We start from the raw sequence: 20,411 nt of genomic DNA on the forward strand, positions 1-20,411 counted from the left end.
CTCCTGTCTACTCTTTCCTTTGCTCAAAGAAAACACTTTATATCAAAATATGGAATTTGGAGGCTGGAGAGTGGCACAAGAGTAATGCAACACTTTGTGAGGGTGACCCACATGGGTGGGTTCCAGGTGTGTACCCAGAGACAGCCCTGAACATGCTGGTTACACGCACGCCCATGATTTGAGGGCTGGTTGAGGTTGGGGATGGATCTCAGCATGAAGACCCTGTTGGGGGTACCTGTATCTCTGCCTCTTTCTCTCTCGTTCACTCATGGAAGAAATATATAAATACATTTTCTTTTTAAGAAACCTGATTGGCTCCCTTTGCTCTGATCCCTCCCTTTGTACTGCATTCTCTATATAGTCAGAGTTACCTTTCGAAAGCATGAATTTGCTTCTGCCAGTCCTCTATGCAAATACTTCATCAGTTCTCAACTACCCACAGAAGAAGCACCATCACATCTAAGCAGTCTCTTTAGCTCCTATTTCTCTCCTCCCCCACATCAAACTTCACGATATCCATAAATTGGCATGTACTTCCACCGCTATTCACTGTTATTCCACCAGAATGCCGGCCTCTCTCTCTTCTGCCTCACAAACTTTTATGCATCCTCTTAGACCTAATTCAAATATCACCTTCTCTATAAAGTCTTCCTCAAATCACTCTCCCAAGCAGAATCGATTACAATTTCAGCACACCAGATACATCAATTATGCCACTAATCACATCTGGAGCTGGTTTAAACAATGCTATTCATCCCCCGTGGGGCGTCTCATGGACAGTAATTTTCTTATAAATCTTTGTATTACTAGAACCACGTCAAGTGCTTAAGCACAGAGTAGGTGTACTAATGAGTGACTAATGAGGAATGATGAATTATTACAGTCTTTTCATAAAAGTTATTCATTCTAGGCATTCAGGGAAGTCACATTTGCACCTAAATTTTCAAGTTATGCAAATAGGTCATGCACTGCATAGCCATGTTTCAGTCAACAGTGGACCACATAGATGATGGTAGCTCCCTAAAAGTACACCATATAGCCTAGGTGTGTAATAGGCTACATACACTATCTGAGTTTGGTCGAGTACCCTCTGTGATATCGCGCAAGGATGAAATTGTCTAACTGCATTTCCCAGAATTTATCCTTTTTTGTTAGGTGACACACGACTGCATTTTAAAAATATACATTTTATATGACAAAAGAAAATGTGTGAAATAATTAGAATTTACTAGTGATAAACAGGATTGAAGGTGCAAGGCCATCACATGTGGCAACAGTTCAGCACAAAAACTGGATGAAACTTCCTCAGATGGACATTAACTTAGAACCAGAGCAGTTATAACTTCTGGGAATTTCTGGAAAGGGAGTGCAGGTCCTCTGTTTTTGCAGATTAGGAAAATGAAGCCTACAAGTGTTCAGTTATACGACCAACACCTTACAACTAGTAGGAGAAACTAAATCTTCCAATCCCTAGTTCAATGCACTTCCCAATAAAACGAAGAAGTAAAAGAGTGAAAAAATTTAAACCATCATAAACTTAAATACTATTCCAAGTCCATGAAGGAAAAAAAGGTAATGCCATGACTGAAATCCAAAGACATGAGCCTGAGGGTAATCCCACATTCCCTGGTAGGATGCATAAAGGCAATCTGAACTTACTCTGTTGGCTTCATCAGCATCCTCTTCATTGATGGAGCTGGACGGGGAAGGAGTGGCTGATTTGCTTGCTGGAGGGGAAGGAGATGTGTGGGGCACACTGGCACCTCCCAAGTTCAAGCCCAGCTGAGCACTGAGCTGAGACTGGTTGATGGTGGTGAGCTGCGCAGGAGGCATGATCCCAGAGCGCGCGGCATCGGCCAAGTGCACGATGGGCCTCATGATCAAGGAAGGATCCTGGCGGTACTGTGAAACTTGTGTGTGGCTCTGATCCTAAAAAGCAACAGCAAGGGGGGACAGAATTTCAGTTTTCCCAAGTGTCAGTGAACTTCATATGTTAGTAGTTCCTAAGGAAGATTTGACCTGTTACAACCTTGATAGGCCGAACCTATGGCAGAATGATGGTCTCAATTTACTAAAAACAAGAAATCATGTCAGAAAGTTAAAAAGTCAGAAGGGCAAAACCGAAATATGCAGCCCAGGCTATTTATTTCATTATATTGGATTGTTGGAAAAGTCATGAGGCATTTTCACATAGAAAAAAATATGTCATGACTTTTCTGACAACCCAATAGAACAGTCACTGGATGACTTTTTAAAAAATGAACAGTTATATACCCCTTATCTGAAATGCTTAGAACTAAAAATGTTTCAGATTTTGGACTTCAAAAAATTTTTAGAATATTTCCATGTATGTAATGACATATCTTGGCAATGGGACCCAAATCTAAATATAAAATTCATGTATGTTTCATATACACCTTAGACACACAGTCTGAAGATAAGTTTATATAATATTTTTGTATTGCAGCATTTTGACTGTGACCTGCCTGTCACTTGAGATTGGGCTGGAATTTTCCACTTGTGGCATCATGTCAGTGCTTGAACAGAACAATTTCAGAATTTAGAACATTTTAGATTTCGGATTAGAGACACTCAACCTATATTAGCAAAAGGAAAGATAAACTTTCCATTCTTGCTTCTTATTGAGGAAACTGGTGGCAGGAAGAAGGCTGAAGCACAGACTCACCCTTCTGGGGTCACCAATTGGTGTGCCATCCTTCCCACACACACACAGCTCTGGTCTCACCACCCTCTATCCAGGCCTGTGAGAGGGGAAGAAGCAGTTCTTTATTTTATCCTGCCGGGGACGCACGTGATGTGCAGAGGATAGGCTAGAGGAGCACAGAGCTCCGGTTTCACAGAGCAAACATCTGTTTGCTTTAGGGCACCCTTTCTGTAAAACCCTCTGTGGTTAACCAGAGGGTCATTTGGATTCTGAACTACATTGTCAATGGCACCTGGAAGTCATTCAATGTATTTTGGATTGGATATCACTTTTATTTTCATTTAAATCTACTTTGTTTTCCTTTGTTCAACACACTATGATATAATGTACTAATGGATTTTTAAAAATATGTATAAAGAGAAGGGAGACATCACCAAAAATAGCTTCCTCTGAAGTTATTGCAGTTAACTTCAAGAGTAGTCTTTTCTATTTTTGGTAGTCATACAAAAGGCTTTATAGTTGTTGCTTGCTTGTTCTTTTCTCTCTCTTTCTTTCTCTTTCTTCTTTCTCCCTTTCCTTCTTCCTTTCTTTCTTCTATTTTACTTCCAAAAAATCAAAAATAAAGCCCTGCTTTTCAAATGACTTACTTCAAGACTTGTCATTTAGAGTGAGTCTGTGATTTTACTGAAACCAAATTCTCTTGACTCACAGTGACCCAGAATCTAATTTTATACACAAGCCAATGAATTCTTAACTGCTCCTCTTTTGAGTCTTTCTGATAAGGCTTATTTTTTGCTCTTTGAAGAGCAGAATGAATTGTAAATAACTAAATTGGAACATTTGGTTTCCTAATGTTAAATACAGAAATGCCACTAAATAAAACACTCTATCAAAGAAAACTAGCTGAATAAATTATGGTCTAGCCATACTCCAAAGTGTTATGAAAGTCTTTTAAAAATAATGAATTAGATTTATGTGTATTGACTTAGAGCGGGGTCTCTCAATCTCAGCTCTATTGACATATGGACCAGATGATTTTGTTGTGGGGACTTGTATTATGTTTTGTAGGAGCTTACCAGCATGCTGGCCTCTACCTATTCGAAGCTGATACAACCTCTTTCCCCCTGCCAGACATGACAATAAAAAAAATGTCTCCAGACTTTGCTCTTGGGGAGAGGGGTAACAAAATCACTCCAGTTGAGAAGCACTGACCTAAGGTGATATTCAAGATATTTACTGTAAGTAAAAAGCCAAGTTGCAAAATAACTATCGCATATCCTGACTGCTAATATTGGTTATATTATAAGGGGATGAAGACGGGAGTCTTAACTTGTTCCATGTACAGGAGTATGCTGTTTTGACAAGCTCTGACCAAAATACAGAATAAAATAAATAAAAAACCTAAACTACTTTAGTGAGGAAAAACAAATATAAGATAGCACAAGTCATTGAGACATCAATAGATGATGGCTGGAACTGTATATTAAATATATAATTTTCCTATGTCTTAATCATTTCTGAATTATTAAATTACTGTTTAAAGCTAAAAGAAAAGTGTCATACATATCAGAACAATCCCACACTTCCTTGTCTCATTGTCAATGTCCTCTTTACTTGTTCCTAAAATACTACATTCTATTGGCAGGCGGACTTCTGCAGATTTGGGTCACAAAAGTGAATTGTATGTTATCAGTTTACTCTAAATTTTTTTGATTGGCGCACTACCACAAAATTTACCCATTTTTCCTAGAAAACTTGAGCTATCTATTCACCTGCCCATGTTCTTTTGTTATTATTATTCTTATGTGTTTTAAGTTTGTGTATCTAAGGGCTAGATAATGGTGCAGCAGTAAAAACAAACAAACAAAAAAAAATGAGAAACAACATGCAATGAGCTGTGGGGCAATCCACACAGGAAAGTGCATGCTTGTTAGACTCATGAAGGTCTCTGGACACAAATCTGGAACCTTCCCATGTGGATCAATCTGAGTCTCACCAAGCATTACATTTTACCACTAAGTCATCATCTGGCCACCATTTAATGGTCTTTTGAAGCTATGTCACTTCTACTCCCGACTATTGGTAATTAAGCTCTCTTATTTTATTTTAATTTCACTCTCCATATTCATCTTTCAAAATGCATTTTCAGTCCTTTTGGAGATATTTAAATCTACATGTTTTGAACTATCTACAAGCAGCTTCCAGAGCACACTTAAATTAAATATTTCAATTCTGACTGTATAATAAAAATGAGTGAACTGTGATGGCCATGAAATATGATAATCTGATTTATGCAACTTTCTCATTAACAGAAAAGAGTTCCCTCGCTCTTTGCTCCAAGGTCTGTGAAAATCGCACATACAGATGCTTGACTGACTCATCCCATGACCACAGAATTTCAGATAGATCTCATAGTCAAACAAAAGACCAAGAAGCATGTCTTCTTGTCTTCATTAGTACTTTCTGAATTCTACCTGCAATTTATTTCTTTATTATATTTCTGGTTGCTTGTGAGTTCTTGGGGATGGACGGTCAAATTCACTCTACTAAAAAGGAATCTTCACTGTGTGTTTACTACATACCAGGATTTACGCTAAGCTTAATGTGTACTTTCTGATTTAATTTCTCAATTTCTGAATTAGATAATATTTCTCTAGCTATTCTATTTTTAAGATGTTTTTGCAATAGGGCATGTGCGCTAGCCAGAGAGAGAGAGAGAGACAGAGACAGTGCAAGGAGAAGTGGAAAATCGCTCCCCAGAAGGATGACCCCTCTGTAATCCCTTCTCCTCCATTCTCTTTCTGGGATCTTGGGCATGCATGTACATTCGCCTGGTGTGAGTTTCAAGTCTCCAGGTCTGGGACTTGAACCACAGTCAGTCATGTGGGAGTCCAGCAATGTAACCATTACAGCATTTGCTGGCCCCTCTAGCAATTCTTAGATAGATAAGAGTGATTCCCTCAATCACCAAGCTGACTAGTGATTGCTCAATGGGAAAAGTATGTCCGTGGGGCCATGGATCCTCAATGGTGGAGGTGTGTGTTGGCAGAAAGAGAGATGAATGGGTATCTGGGCTCTCCACCACCACTATCCTGCTTTAATGAAACCTGCTCCATTTCCATGTGTTTTATAGAGATTCCTTGTAACATTTCTTTTACAAAAATGTAGAGTTCTTCTGTAGTGGGGACAGCATGAAAGCCACTGCTGAAAAATACTGGTAGTGGAGCAAATGCCTGGCCAACACTTAAGAGTTGTCAACACAGTCTTTAAATTAAAAAAAAATGCTGACCCTCTCTTTCTTATCTCCTACAGGGCAAGACACCAAAGGCCTCTACAGTATTTTCAAATAATCTCAGACCTATATAATCAACACATCAAAATGTGCTAGCATTTACCACGGTCCACAGTTATCCAATAACATCATCCTATGAGTGAGGATTAGAGTATAAGAAGATTAATGGTCCAAGTATTTCTTTAGAAATTCAAACTCCTTCAGGGTCACCAATTATAGGTGGAGCATCTCTAATCAGAAAATCCAAAATCCAAAATTTTCCAAAATCAAAAAATGTGGGGGCATTGGCCAAATACCACAAGTGGAAAGGTCCATATATGACAGGATGCAGTCAAAACGCTGCAACACGAAAATGTATAAAACTACCTGTAGGCTATGTGTATACGGTATATGTGAAACATGAATGAACTTCATATTAAGACTTGGGTCCTCTTCTTGAGCTACCTCATTATGTATATGAAAATATTATGCAATTTTTTAAAAATCCAAAATCTAAAATACTTCTGGTCCCAAGCATTTCAGATAAGGGATGCTCTTGGGGAACCTGACAATTCTCAACAGCTCAAATAAATTTCCATTGAAAACCTAACCTTTAAGTGAAATTACCTTTGATCTTAGGATTCATATTTTAAACAATGTTAGCTCTGTTTAAAAGTACTTATTAGGTACAGGAATAGAGTCTGAGGAAGGACACTGAGGAGAAAAATAGAGAGGCATAGCATTAATGGTACAAAGAAATGGGGTATTATCTGTTGAAGATCACTCTATAGTATTATCAACTGGACAAGGGAGAAATGAACACATGTTGGAATATTCACTTTGCAAGCTAAATAATGTGATTGAATGTATAAAGGAACTTGAAATAAAATTTAAAAACAATGCTTCCAAAACCAAAAAAGAAGAAAAAAAAGAAAAAAGTACTTATTCAGTACCTACTACGTGACAGGCTGGTGATGACAGTATACTGGTATACCAGTGTGTTTATCTTTGAAGACTAGGAAATTACCATGCAATTCTTTTAAACATTACTCTAAACAAAATTTAGAATGGACTAATAAATTTACTATAATAAACTATAGGCTACAATGATTTACAGATATTTTGCCAAAAATAGCTCACAATAGCTTTTCCATTCATAATGACAATATAAGGAAATGTATAACCATAAGTAGAGCTGATGAAATTTAATATGTTTTTGTAAATCATCTCTCTTTTACTAAAATTTAGCCTTAAAAGATTTATCAGTGATCACTTAAAGGCACGGGAACTCGTAGGTTTTAAGAGACTGTCATTATCATATCCAACAATAAAAGTTGAAAGCTGTTAGGGTTTCCAACTCTTTTCACAATTACACACATATATATATGTATATATGTGTATATATATATACACATACACACACACACATATACAAACACACACACATATATTTCTTATTCACACTTAATTGTACATCTCTCTGGCACACAATATGGTTTTTCTAAGTATGCATGCATTAATGGAAAGATTCAAAGATATAAGAGCAGGGAGAACAACTGTAAATACTAGAGACTGTAAGAGAGGGTCGAGAGTGGATGGGAGAAGTTCAGGGAGGAAATACTTAACAGAGAAAAGAATGTGAAGTTCTCCATTGAAAATGATGTATAAGGTATTAAGAATATCCTTGATTCAATTGTTACAATTATATTTTATATGTGGTGCTCACATGTATCATGTCCTGAATTGCTCAGCATTTAGAAGAGACTTACTCTTCCTTTTCTCCTCTAGTTGACAACATTAGACAACAGTTTCTCAACCTCAGCAGTTTTGACATTTGGGTTTGGATCTTTTTCGTGGGGGAAGGAGTATCCTGTGCATTGTAGGATGTTTGGCAGCATCTCTGGCCTCTACCCACAAGATCCCAGTAAGTTCCCCTCCTCTCCCAGACTGTGAAAACCAAAACATATCCAGACACTGGCAAATATCAAAATCCCTCTCATTTAAGAATACTGAATTTAACAAATATTGCAGAAATCATCTTTTGGGGTTTGGAAGGGTGAATATCCAAAGTCTGTGTTCTGTCCTTAAAAATAAGAATCATGTACATAAATAAGATTCAAATTGTTGGGACCAGCAGATAGCATAACAGTTACATCACTGGACTCCCACATAGTCGACCGCGGTTCGAGTACCGGACCCACCAGCTTAAAACTCAGGCTGGGTGCATTTGTGTGCATACCCAAGATCCTGAGAGGAAAGTGGAGGAAAAGAAATTGTAGTGTGGCCATCCCCCCTGGGGTGGTGATTTCTTGCTTACTGTCTAGCTCTCTCTGTCTCTCTGGTGAGTGCACACATCCTATTTAAAAAACAAATAAACAAACAAACAAACAAACAAAACCTCTCTCTTAAAAATAAAAAAGATTTTTTTTCACAAGTCAAATCTTTTTTTTTTTTTTTTTTTTTTTTTAAATTAAAAGAGGTGGGTGCATGTACTCGCTGGAGATATATAGAGAAACAGAGAGACAGAAAGCAAGAAATCACCCCCCAAGGGGGATGGCCATGCTGCAATCCCTTCTCCTCCAGTCTCCTCTTGGGATTTTTTTGGCATCTGCACACATGCCCCCAGCGTGAGTTTAAGCCATTGGGTCCAGGACTCGAACTATGGTCGACTACGTGGGAGTCTGGGGCTGGCTGAGTAGGGGTGGATCGTGGCATGAAGACTCTGTACAGCAAGCTTCTCTGTTTCTCTCTCCATGTCTCTCTTGCTCATGGAAGAAACAAACAAGCTTAAAAAAAAAAAAAGTGGGCAGTTCATGGATCTCATGAAATGCTTTCACTAAAAGGAAGGGCAGTGCCTTCTTTATAGTGGTTTATAAGTACACGTTACGCCTATGACACTCAACAAACGCTTCATAATTTGTGTAGTCCTGTGTGAGGGGGTTGCAAGTGCCCAGCTGTGGCTTGCTTTTCTCTCCACCCGATGAAAGGATCTTTGTCTTTTTTATATTTTTAAAGAGAATACAAATAAATGGATATTTCTGGTAGCAGTTCCTCATAGCCTTACAGTGTTAATCTGAATTCTGGTCTAGTACTGAATATTAATCATTTGAATGAACTATTTTTTTAAATAATTATTTAACTTTTTAAAAAAAAATTATTTTCATTTGATCAGAGAGAGACAGAGTGAGAGAGAGAAAGGGAGGAGAAATGTGAGAAAGCAAGTGGCCAGGTCCAGGACTCAAATCTCATTCAGCCATGTGGGATTCCAGAACCCTTAACCATTTTTTTAAATAATTATTTAACTTTTAAAAAAAAAATATTTTCATTTGATCAGAGAGGGACAGAGTGAGAGAGAGAAAGGGAGGAGAAATGTGAGAAAGCAAGTGGCCAGGTCCAGGACTCAAATCTCATTCAGCCATGTGGGATTCCAGAACCCTTAACCACCATGTCACCTGCTGGCCCCTTTGAACAGACTACTAAAATCTGACTAATTCTGAATTTCAAAAGAAACTGTAGTTTATTAACATAAATGAAAAACCAGAATCATTTGTGACCAGTGGAATGCCAAATAAATACCAATAAAAGAACATAACACCAATATAGTTACTGTAAATACTGGAGCCTGCTTAAAGCTCTAGGTCTTATTTAAGGACAAAAGAAAAGTGTGAAAGTCTTACTAGCCCGGAATGAGACTTTCCTCCTTGACTTAATCAAGACTGAAAAAGAACCAAAGGTGAAAAACTTCCTTACTTCAATGTTATAAGACCATGTCCATTCATCACATAAAGATACATCTGTAATAGCAGGGAGGGAGGAAGAGAATGGGTGATGAAAACTCATGTCACTTCCTTAGCCAAGAAAATTCTACCTTCTCTACATATTTACATCTTTCTTACTCATCCTTCCAGGCCTCGAGCAGTGGGTATTTATCTTTGCACTGCCTATTTATTGGTACATATTCAAACATTCTCTATGTTTTTTGGTTGCTGTTTCTTTTGTAAAGGTAAAAATATTGTTTTTTGGGACCAGCAGTTGGTGTAGTAGCTATGTTGCTGGACTCTCATGTAGTAGACAGCGGTTCGAGTCCCAGACCCATGGCTTAAACTCACGCCGGGCACATGTACGTGTGTGCCCAACATCCCAAGAGGAGAAGGAATTGTGACGTGGTCATCCCCCCAGGGTGGTGATTTCTTGCTTTCTGTCTCTCTCTCTCTCTGTCTTTCTGGTGAGTGCACACATCCTATAGCAAAAACCTCTCCAAAAAAAAAAATTTTTTTTTAAATTTTAAACATAATGTGGATTAGTCCAGTTAACTTATTTTCAGTCATTATAACGGTGCTTACTTCCACCTTGCTGACTTTAACGTAAAAGATTTTTTTAAAGCAAATGTGTTTCATTTCCCTTCTTTCTACATTTATAAATACATTTCCTTTGTAATGATCCAATATTAAGTTTTCATAATGAAGAATAACACCCAATTAAGAAATAAGCAATCCAAATATATTAGCAACTAAATATATTTCACCATACCAGTTTTTAATCAATATTTCTTGAGAAATAGAGGAATTAAACAATTATCAGTAAAAATTACTTTATATTACTACAGATCAGAGTAACTACACATATGAAATCCAGGCCAGTAATGTTATGCTCAATTATTTAGTTACATCCTAAAGTAATGTTAAAATTTATTTCTAAATTAACAACAATCAAATAGTTATGCCTAGCTATGACATTTCTAACCCCAATAGACCCCAAGACAAATATAGTTATGCCAAGTGCATACCAATGATAATTACAGACCTTCATACCACCAACTTTATATTCATCAAAATATCTGCACTGAAATAGATCATTTTTACTTAATAACTACTTTTAGGGTTATAATCAAATGCACATACACATGAAAGTTCTGTAAAAAACAGTCTTCCCAAAAGTTAATTAATGGTCTCTTTGTAAGTAAAATTTCTGAGAGTTTATTATCAAACACTTAATGGTATTTTACTCTTGTACCCTGTAACTCCTTTGTTTTACCAAAGTCAACTCCGTGCTTATTTTATTTAGTCCTAAATTAAAATTTTAAAGAGGAATTCCACTATTACTGCTGTTTATACTCTAAACCTCCTCTCCTCTATTTTAATTTAGCAGTCAAAATAAGCTCTCTCTTTTTTAAATGTTTTCAGAGGGTTTTTTTTTTTTCTATAAGGTGCATGAACTTGCCATAGAGATAGATGGAGATGAAGAGAGAGAAAGTGAGAAATCATCCTCCGGGGTAATGGGCACACCACAATCCCTTCTCCATTCTCCTCTCAAGACTTTGGGCACACACGCACATGTGCCCAGCATGAGTTTCAAGCTGCTGGTCCCAGACTTAAAGTACAGTTGGCCATGTGGGACTGTAGTACCTTAAGCACTATGTCACCTGCTGGTTTTAAGGTATGCTCTTAATAACAAATTAATGGGGCCAGTAAGTGCCATGGTGGTTCAGGTGCTGGATTCCCACATGGCTGACCACAGTTTGAGTCTAGACCTGGCAGCTTGCTTTTTCACTTTCTTTGTCATTCTTTGGTGAGTGCACATGCCCTGCAGCAAATTAATAATAATGATAAATAAAATTTAATAAATTATTTTTTAAAAAACAATTCACATTCTTTCATAATCCTTTCATTCATTCATATAGTGAACTAATAAAATATTTATTGAGCACCTGTATACACCAGCCCAATCATTGCTCCAGGCCTGGGAATGACAGCAAGCAGCAAATGAGACAGGCAAGTCCCTTCCTTGCCTTCCTAGAGTTTATGTCCGGGTATTGAGGGGACAGTTGGTAAACAAGCGAAGGAGACTTCATTTCAAAAGATGACAAGTGCTGTGAATAAAATAAACTGGCATAATGGATAGAGAGTAACTCCTGCCCCTTTAAAAATCTTTGACCAATCATACCAGTTTTATTGGGAGAACGTGATGTAAAATGGTGTCTTAACTGTCTTTGAGACGCCACTAGGAAGGAAATACTCAACTATAGATGATACTCACTACAAAGAAGCTACAGGAAATAAACCATGGCCTAATTTGCTAGTAACACATCCCTTTAAATGTTATAAATCAAATAAGTGTATTACACTGCGTGACAGCTAATAGGGTTTATCAGAAGTGAAACATACTCTTACTCTCATGGATGGCCCTAAAGTTAACTCAACCTTAAAGACAACACCCATAGGTTCAGGGTCAGTAGTATTTACATAGCTGGAATAAAGAATTTATATTTTAGGCTTTGTACAAGGCTATTTGATCTACAAACAAGGGCAGGCTATAAAAGTGTCTGGAGCCTGCACAATTTTCCATTGCCAAGGAATAGTAACAACTAAATTAAAGCTGACTTTGGGCAAGAAACATGTTTAAGGCAGTAATCAGATTCTGAATGTGTGCATTAGATAGGGGAAATGCTGGTAATTAAGAAAACAATTTCACAAATGGGATAATCAGTCTCTAATGATTAAGAACCACATATAGCATTTAGTAGGTGCTCAGTAAATATTTGCTGAAGGCTAATACGGTTTCAGTTTTATCATTTAAACTTTCAACAGCCAGGTGCTATTAAAAATGATTTTTTTCCTTTTTTTAAAAGGTTTTTGTTATATAGGGCATGTGTGCGTACCACAGAGACAGAGAGAGAAAGTAAGAAATCACCCCTCAAGTGGATGGTCACACAATCTCTTCTCCATTCTTCTCAAGGGATTCTGAGCATGCATACACATGTACCCTGCATGATTTTCAAGTCACCGAGTCCAGGACTTGAACCTTGGTCTCCCATGTAGGAGTCCAGTGCCTTAACCACTATGCCACCGGCTGGCCCTCAAAGTGATTTTCTTTTCTTGCTCACGTAAGCCCTGCCTTTTCTATGGTTAATTTACAATGAAAATAGGTTTTGACCATAACTTGTCCAAAAATAAACATGACTGCAGTAATCATTTAATCTGTATGAGAAATTGTCGGTCTCCCCAATAGCTCAATGATAATCATCCTGTGGAATGTAGCTCCGAAGCCTCTGTTGACAATGGCAATGAACATGTTCATAACAATAATAAGGGCTTGTTTTAATAGAACGTTCCACGCATTAAACACATTAATGACCCATGAAATAACTGTTTTATCTGTAACACATTAAGCAACATTGCTAAAAACAATGGATTAATTGAAAGTCTGCCGTTTCTCTTAATGTAAGATTTTTTTAAACTATAAAATGGCATGGAAGTCATTTTAATGAAAACAAAATTAAAGCCATGTCACCAAGTGACCGTATGAAAAATAAAAACCTCTAAAATAAGCTCAGTAATATTAGATGCATCGTTTCGATCAATTCCCATTTTTCTGATTAAAAAAATGATCATTATTTCATGCTTCTGACTATCTTAGGAGCTTATCATTTTCTTCTCTGCCTGAGTGTCTTGTGTAGGACTTTTGTTTCTCTTTTTCTTTTTCCTTTACAGGTACAGCTACTACTATCTTCAAATATGCCTCCTTTCCTTCCATCTTTTTCAATTTTCTCATACTACATTTGATATTACTAGGGTGCCGATGTAGCATTTTCTGTAACTATGTGCTATCACAATTAAATCCAAAGTAATATCAAACAGAAATTGTCGATCCTCTAAACATGAAATATAATGTATGAAGAAAAAGTGTGCGAATTATCAGTGTGTTTTATAAATTCTTTTTTGGGGGGCATACAACATATCAGACTAGAGACAATTATTTTACTGTCTGTTTCTTAGATATCAAAGAGAATTTTGAAATTCATCAAAGCTAACCTTCTGTTATGTACAACAGGCTAAGCTGAAAAGAATGTTAACAAGTTCAATTTTCATTCAATCAGCACTACTGCTCTCTGAAATGTTTCATTGCAGGAAAGAAATAAAAATAATCTATATGGTAATTATGAGGATGAATCCCCCAGTAACTTTCAGCTACATGAAAGGTCAGTTCTATTCAAGATATTTTATCAGTCCCCTGCACATACTCCTGTCCTGTCATTTTAAATCTGAACAGCATTTTATTTTCCCATTTACAGCTACCTGCAGAATTAAGTACTTAAGCCAAATAAGAAAAAAAAAAAAGAAATGTTGAATGCTGGCAAAGGCTATAATAGCATAGAGATAAATCGTTCATCTGCTCCCTCTCAAGCCTCTAGGGCTACAGATTTTTCTTCTCCTGGTGCACTGTGGGTATTCAAAACTTGTTCAACATGATTTCATTTCATTTCAGGCACTGCCTGAGAAAACTAAATTACAGAATCAATCATACAGAAGGTCAGAGTGAGACTTCATTACAAGTATTGCATGCTTGCATGAATATCTTTCATTTATGACTGACCCAATATGTCACAATAGCTGTCTAGTAAAAATAATCCACTTTCTGAAATTGATGTACTACTGATGTCAATGCTACTCAGCAGGCTGGGCAGATTATAGAGAGGTGTTAAAAAAAAAAAAAGCCCTTTGGAGCACACATTGTAGATTTTTAGAATAGCCATCTTTTGTAGATTAAAATAATTTCCAGATGATTATCTGAACTGACAATAATGCTTTGCGGTAACAAATTTTTCACCAAAACGTACTGTGATTTTGACTTGCCAACCACATCCTGTTTTAAAATACACGTATCCACGACATGCAAATCGAGGTTGTTCTTTGAAGTCACAAACGCATCGACATTCAATTTTTCAGCAATTCGCTTTTGAATACTAGGGCATTATTTGCATATTTTGAAATGTGAATGCTAATCATTGGACTCTTTTTAATCTCCTTTTTTGTTGTTGTTGTTCCTGCTTTCTGTTTTTAAATATAATGGCATAAATTTAAGGAAGATAAACATGCTTTGCTTGTTGCCAGCAATAATGCAGCTAATCCATAATGTGACAAACTGTCGTTCATTCTAAAGAAAAACCGATGAAGCTCTGAAGAGAAGCTGGTTCAATACAACATAAACAAGCTGGCTTTTCTTCTTACGTGATAGTCTTAATTCACCAGAGCAATCCTTAACAGACAGACATATTCATTTGGATAATAAAACTTCTCACTTGCATGAGGTATGAAATATCTAACACAAACTAGGAAGCAGAATGCATGATGGATAAAGTATTATTTATTATTTTTCTGGTGACCTTCCTAAGGGAAATCTCCGAGGAGGCTTCTGTGGAGTATTATGATGTAGCCAGCCAACCTGGTACCCGGAGGGAGATATAGAAGAACCTTGACATAACCTATTTTTAACCATGCCTCTGGCGATTCTGAATTCAAGTTTATAGGTGAACATGTCAGGTGGTACACAGAACAAAGCCAACGACACATTGTATTCATCATAATTCTGTCCTAGTACATTTTATTTTTTCCAACATTTGTGATTTAAAATCCCATGACATTTCTTCAAGGTGAAATTCTACTAGAATTTTCAACAAGATTAGTTTGTTTCAAGCCAAAATAAATATCATTCAGGTTCAGCACAACTTCAAAAAGGCACCGGTAAATGTGAGGAGGGCCATGTAAATACCATGACAACAGCCTACACTTAGCTAAAGTACCTATACTTTTAAAAATCAATGAAATAATTCCACTGCTTTAGTGATTAGCCATACATTACAAAAGAAGCATTAAAAATTGAGTCCTCTCTCTCCCCACGCCAGTCTGTGAAAGCATTGTTCTTTAAGTGTATGTGAATATCATAATTATTTTATGATTCCATCTTTAGTTCTTTCCAATATAGTAAATTCAATTGACCATGAAATGAAATTTCATAGTCAAAATGCCTCCTTTACACTTTTTTATAGCAGCAATAACAGTTTTATAGCTTTAAGGCAAGGTAATTCATCAGATGTTTAATTTAAAGGCAGATTCTTATATTATTAATAAATATTTACCAATTTAATAAAGTACACACTTTAGCATACATTAGATGGTCTTTTAACTATTTCTGCAACTTAAAATGAGCCTCGCTGAGCATCTATGAATAACGGTGAGCCCTGGCAAACTCCCTTGGTAACTAAATACCCTTTTCATTTTTATTATTTTCCAAGCACAACATTGCAAGCCAGACGGTAGAGAAGCAGAAGACAGAATCCTCTATTCTGGTGTCAAAGGGACAAAAATGTAAGAAAGTCCACAGGAAACAATTATTTGTGATGTCGAGTAATGTTTATGAATACTTAATGACCATTTCCCGACTGTTCCCTGCATTCCTTTCTGACAAAAAAAAAAAAAGGCAAAAATAAAACCCCTGATGTTCAGCTCAAACACAAAAGATCACAGGCAAAGAAAATTATGTTGCCACAATCCTATTTGGGAAAGTAATCTTATATTTCAGAGAACACACTGAATCTTTGCACTGCTAATCCACTACATATTTTGCAATCATATGTTGTTATCTGGGGAGTTAACAATGAAACCAATAAACCTTACTGGCACAGTCCTAATGTGCAAAGAAATATGTAAACAAGCAATAGGATTTGTTTTTTGTTATATCAACACATCTGTTTCATTTTATTAGGGTTAAAAAAACATATAAACTATTAATCTTATATTAAAATGTCTGCTTAGTACCTCACCTAGACAGACACAAATGCATTATATACTATAGTGGGGGAAAACATATCCCAGCAGAAGAGTTTAAAATACTTAAGCAGATTTACTCTAGTGATTGCTGACAATAATTGCACACTAAGAAAACTAGAACCAAAATTATTGCATTAGTAATCGTAGCTCTCTGGAGTGCCGTATTCAATGTTTATGACAATAAATAACACAATTAGGTGTATTTCACACAATACCCCGTTCTATATTTTCCTCTGCTGGTTATAAGTAATTATGTTTTCTCCCTTTTCTGTATCACAGTTTGATATTTCATTTGAGGTAGGAACCAATCATGGATCATAAACATTATGTTATAATCCAAGACATTCAAAAGACCTAGGCATCTGATAAGGACTTCCATTTCTAAAATCGTGCCTGGGCAAACTTTTAACTCTAGCACACTTCTGTGGTTAAACTAAAAGCAAGCTGGTTTGGAAGAAGCGGCTACTTCTAAACCAATGAATCAGACTTTGTATACATCATTTCAGATCAGAAAGATCTTGCTGGGTCATCCTTTTTCATATGGCTGTCAACTAACCCAATACCGTCATGTTCAATAGTAGGTATTGATCTAAATAGTACTTTAGTTTAAATGGTGCTAGGAACAACGGTCTATATGTCCACTGGTAGACAGGCCAGAGAATGATTACGAAGATGGACTCTCAGATCTCTACTATGATTAGTACGAATGAGGACAAATATTTTCAAAATAAATGTGGTGCCTACCATATGCAACCCACTGCTATGAAGCACGCCATCTTGTTCCACAAGATTTCTTGAAATTGTAATGGAAGGAAGATCCAGGCTTTGAGGGGGAAACTGAGGTGTGAATTCACTTCCCTGGGAAGGCAACGGATCGCTGAGCGCTTGAAAAGGTAGCAGCACATCGGGAATGCCCAGGGTGGGGTCTGACTCTGGAGGAGGTGTGATCGGTGGGATTTCAAACTCCTCATCCCCAAGGCTTGGCGTATGGAATGTCTGCTAAAAAGAAACAAAATGCAGATATCTTCATGTTCTGTTCCTCTGTCTTATTTCTCCTGGGAGGAAAAAAGACTTTTTGCATGAAAACACTACATATGTAGGCCAAATATTTATTTCTCAAATGAAAACATCTTAAACACAGATTTCCATATATAAAGTTTTGCTGATCATTCTGATTAAAGATTTAAGTCTCATTATCATATGGTTTTAATGGAGTATCAGTATTAACAGTTTTTTAATGTGTACTTAATTAGCAACATCTGTCTTTGTTGTTAGCTAGAGCATCAGCGACATTAGATTTGGCTATATAACAAATTGCCACTTTATTGATATGTTAGTGAAACAGCTCAAACCGTTTATACTATCCACATGCTTCATAAAATGTTGACGATTCTGTGGTACACACACATACAACATTAATTCAGAAGTGAACATTACACATATTTACTTTCTGCCACAGCATATAAAACAAGTAATGTTAAATTTGTGGTTTGGTTTTTTAATTTCTTTACTGGTATATTCTCAAGGGCAAAGAATGTTTTTAGGAAAATTGCTACTATCTGGAATGCAACATTTTATATATATATATAATATAAGGAACTTTTTTTTCTTGTATATGAACATCTTAATAATTGTTTACCAAAAGGCTTTCTACCAGTCTTCAACTTTTAAAAAAATATTTAGATTAGAGAGCATACAGTTATGGTGATATAGCTAATCATATTGTTGTTGCTCACTTTGATACGTGTTGTATCTCAAGACCTAAAGTACACCTTTTTTAAAAAAAATAATCATTTCATTCCATTTCATAACTTTTTAATTTGACCAGAGAGAGAGGGAAAGTGAAAAAGCAAACCACCAGGTCTGGGACTCGAACCATAGTCATCTATGCAGGAGTCCAGCACCTTAACCATCATACCACTTGCCAGCCCAACCTAAGTAAATCTTAATGCACTGTTCCTCTTTCCTGCTACTGAGATTCTTAAAAGGCAATATTTTAAAATTGAGCCTTGTGGTATAAATCAGGGTTGCTCTGCTCAACCACATTATCCATCTTTCTTAAAATAACCCTCGGATTTTTTTTTTTCCGGGGGCGAGGGGAGTGTCAAAGTCTAGAATGTTTTCTTAGTGGGGTTCAGATACATTTAATTCCTAGCTCAAAAGGTCAAAGTGATAGCTCATGTATTACTAATAGTTCTTGAAAGAATAAATTGGCCCACGACAATTGGAGTCTGCTATTATTAGTTAAGAGAACTAATTAAGAGCTGAAAAATCATCATTCTTCAAGTTTATCAATGATGATATAATAATCACTTGAGAGAAACAAACTAAAAAAAAAGTAACAAAGCCCATTTCTTACATACAGAACTTGTCAAATGTTATTTGTCGCTCACCAGAAATAAAGAGGACGACACAAGCTATGGGACTCAAGAAGGGGCAATTGAACATCTTAAGGTTCTTAGCAGATTAGATAGATGCAAAAACATTGTAGCATAATACCATCTTTGAAAGCTAGCATGAATTATCAGATGTTCCAACATATCTGTTCTAATAATGACCTCAAAAAGATGTCAATTTCTTCCTCTGGTACCCCGAGTTCTCAAACACAAAGGGATGAATTGGCCACAAACGTGGTTGGCTAATGAACGTAACCCTATGGCTGCATTTGCTGTTATTTTGGCACTAATGTGGTCTAGTAACAGATGCAACTGTAATTTGTGACTCATTTGCTACCCCATTACTGCTTAATGAAATCTAACATATCACATTAACAATACGGATAAACACTCATTCTTGATATGTGGCATTTGGCTGTTTTCATTACCACTGTAATTAACACTTGAAATATTATTTCAATAAATATTTAAAGTACTTTAAAAATGGTCAGGGTAATCATGACACAGACAGAAAACATAAAGCAAATGTGTGAATTTCAAACTCAGAGGATCCTAGTCCCTGTAGTATTATCTATAGGACGATATCCATGTGAATGGAATTGGTTTCAAGCACAATTTAGACTTTACAGCATTCAAACCTAAAGTCTTCCGGAATTAGTTTGCAGTCATTAAAATGTTAAAAAAAAAAAAAACAAATAAATGTACTTTTAATGCAATAATTGGGAAATTAGGCACATGCTATAATACAGCGTTAACATTTTCTTGGGCTTTATTTTTTTGTTCAAGAAAATATGTACAGTGAAATCATGCCAGGCTTAACCTAAAGCATGTCTTATGTAGTCAAAATTAAGGAAGTTTTCCCTTTTGTTTTTGTTAAGGAATAGAGATGTCTTAAATATAATATGTCCCTATAGTATACTTTTTAAAATACAAATTAATTTTAAGTTAGAATGTAGTATATTACTATATCCTAATCTGATAAAGCAATACAACACAGTAACATTGTACTATATAGCCAAGCAAATGCTCAAATCTGAAACCACCTTTAAAGAGAGGTAATATATTAAATATAAAAACTGCATACTCCTTAGAAAAAAGAACCCCAAACAACTGAGATTATAAAAATACCCATGCAGGGCATCAGCAAAAAAATGATACTGACTTCTTAAACTATGCCACATGACCAAAATCTCATTAATCATTTAGAGTTCATATGATTACATTTTACAGATATTGACTTTTCAGTGTTTACCTTGAACATGTTAAAGTAGTATGTACATGGTTAAATACCATCTGTACTGAAATGTTCAAAACATTTGTTCCTTTTGATAAAAATGCAAATCTGAAGAACTGTTGTATCAACATATAACAGCCAATGTCTGACACGGTGAATTATCACAGCTGGAATTAAATTGTCTCTGAACAGCTGCTGGCAGTAGAGCTTTCATCAATGTTTGATTCAAATGTAGGGA

General features: G+C 36.2%; 1 protein-coding gene across 2 annotated transcripts in view; it reads right to left on the minus strand.

The window, feature by feature from the left end:
• Nucleotides 1–20,411, minus strand: part of TOX3 (TOX high mobility group box family member 3) — a 135,383-nt gene that overhangs the window by 15,422 nt on the left and 99,550 nt on the right. Inside the window, exons 3-4 of one of the 2 annotated variants that reach the window (XM_027774968.1) lie at nt 17,288–17,539; nt 1,660–1,929 (exon numbers count right to left, since the gene is read on the minus strand). In XM_027774968.1, coding sequence (XP_027630769.1) covers nt 1,660–1,929; nt 17,288–17,539 — 522 coding nt within the window. Of the gene's footprint in view, nt 1–1,659; nt 1,930–17,287; nt 17,543–20,411 lie in introns of both variants that reach the window. The other variant, XM_006156546.3, reaches the window with a different exon arrangement.

The sequence above is a fragment of the Tupaia chinensis genome, unplaced genomic scaffold, assembly GCF_000334495.1.
Source record: "Tupaia chinensis unplaced genomic scaffold, TupChi_1.0 Scaffold000499_1, whole genome shotgun sequence".
In the NCBI taxonomy this organism is placed as follows: domain Eukaryota; kingdom Metazoa; phylum Chordata; class Mammalia; order Scandentia; family Tupaiidae; genus Tupaia; species Tupaia belangeri.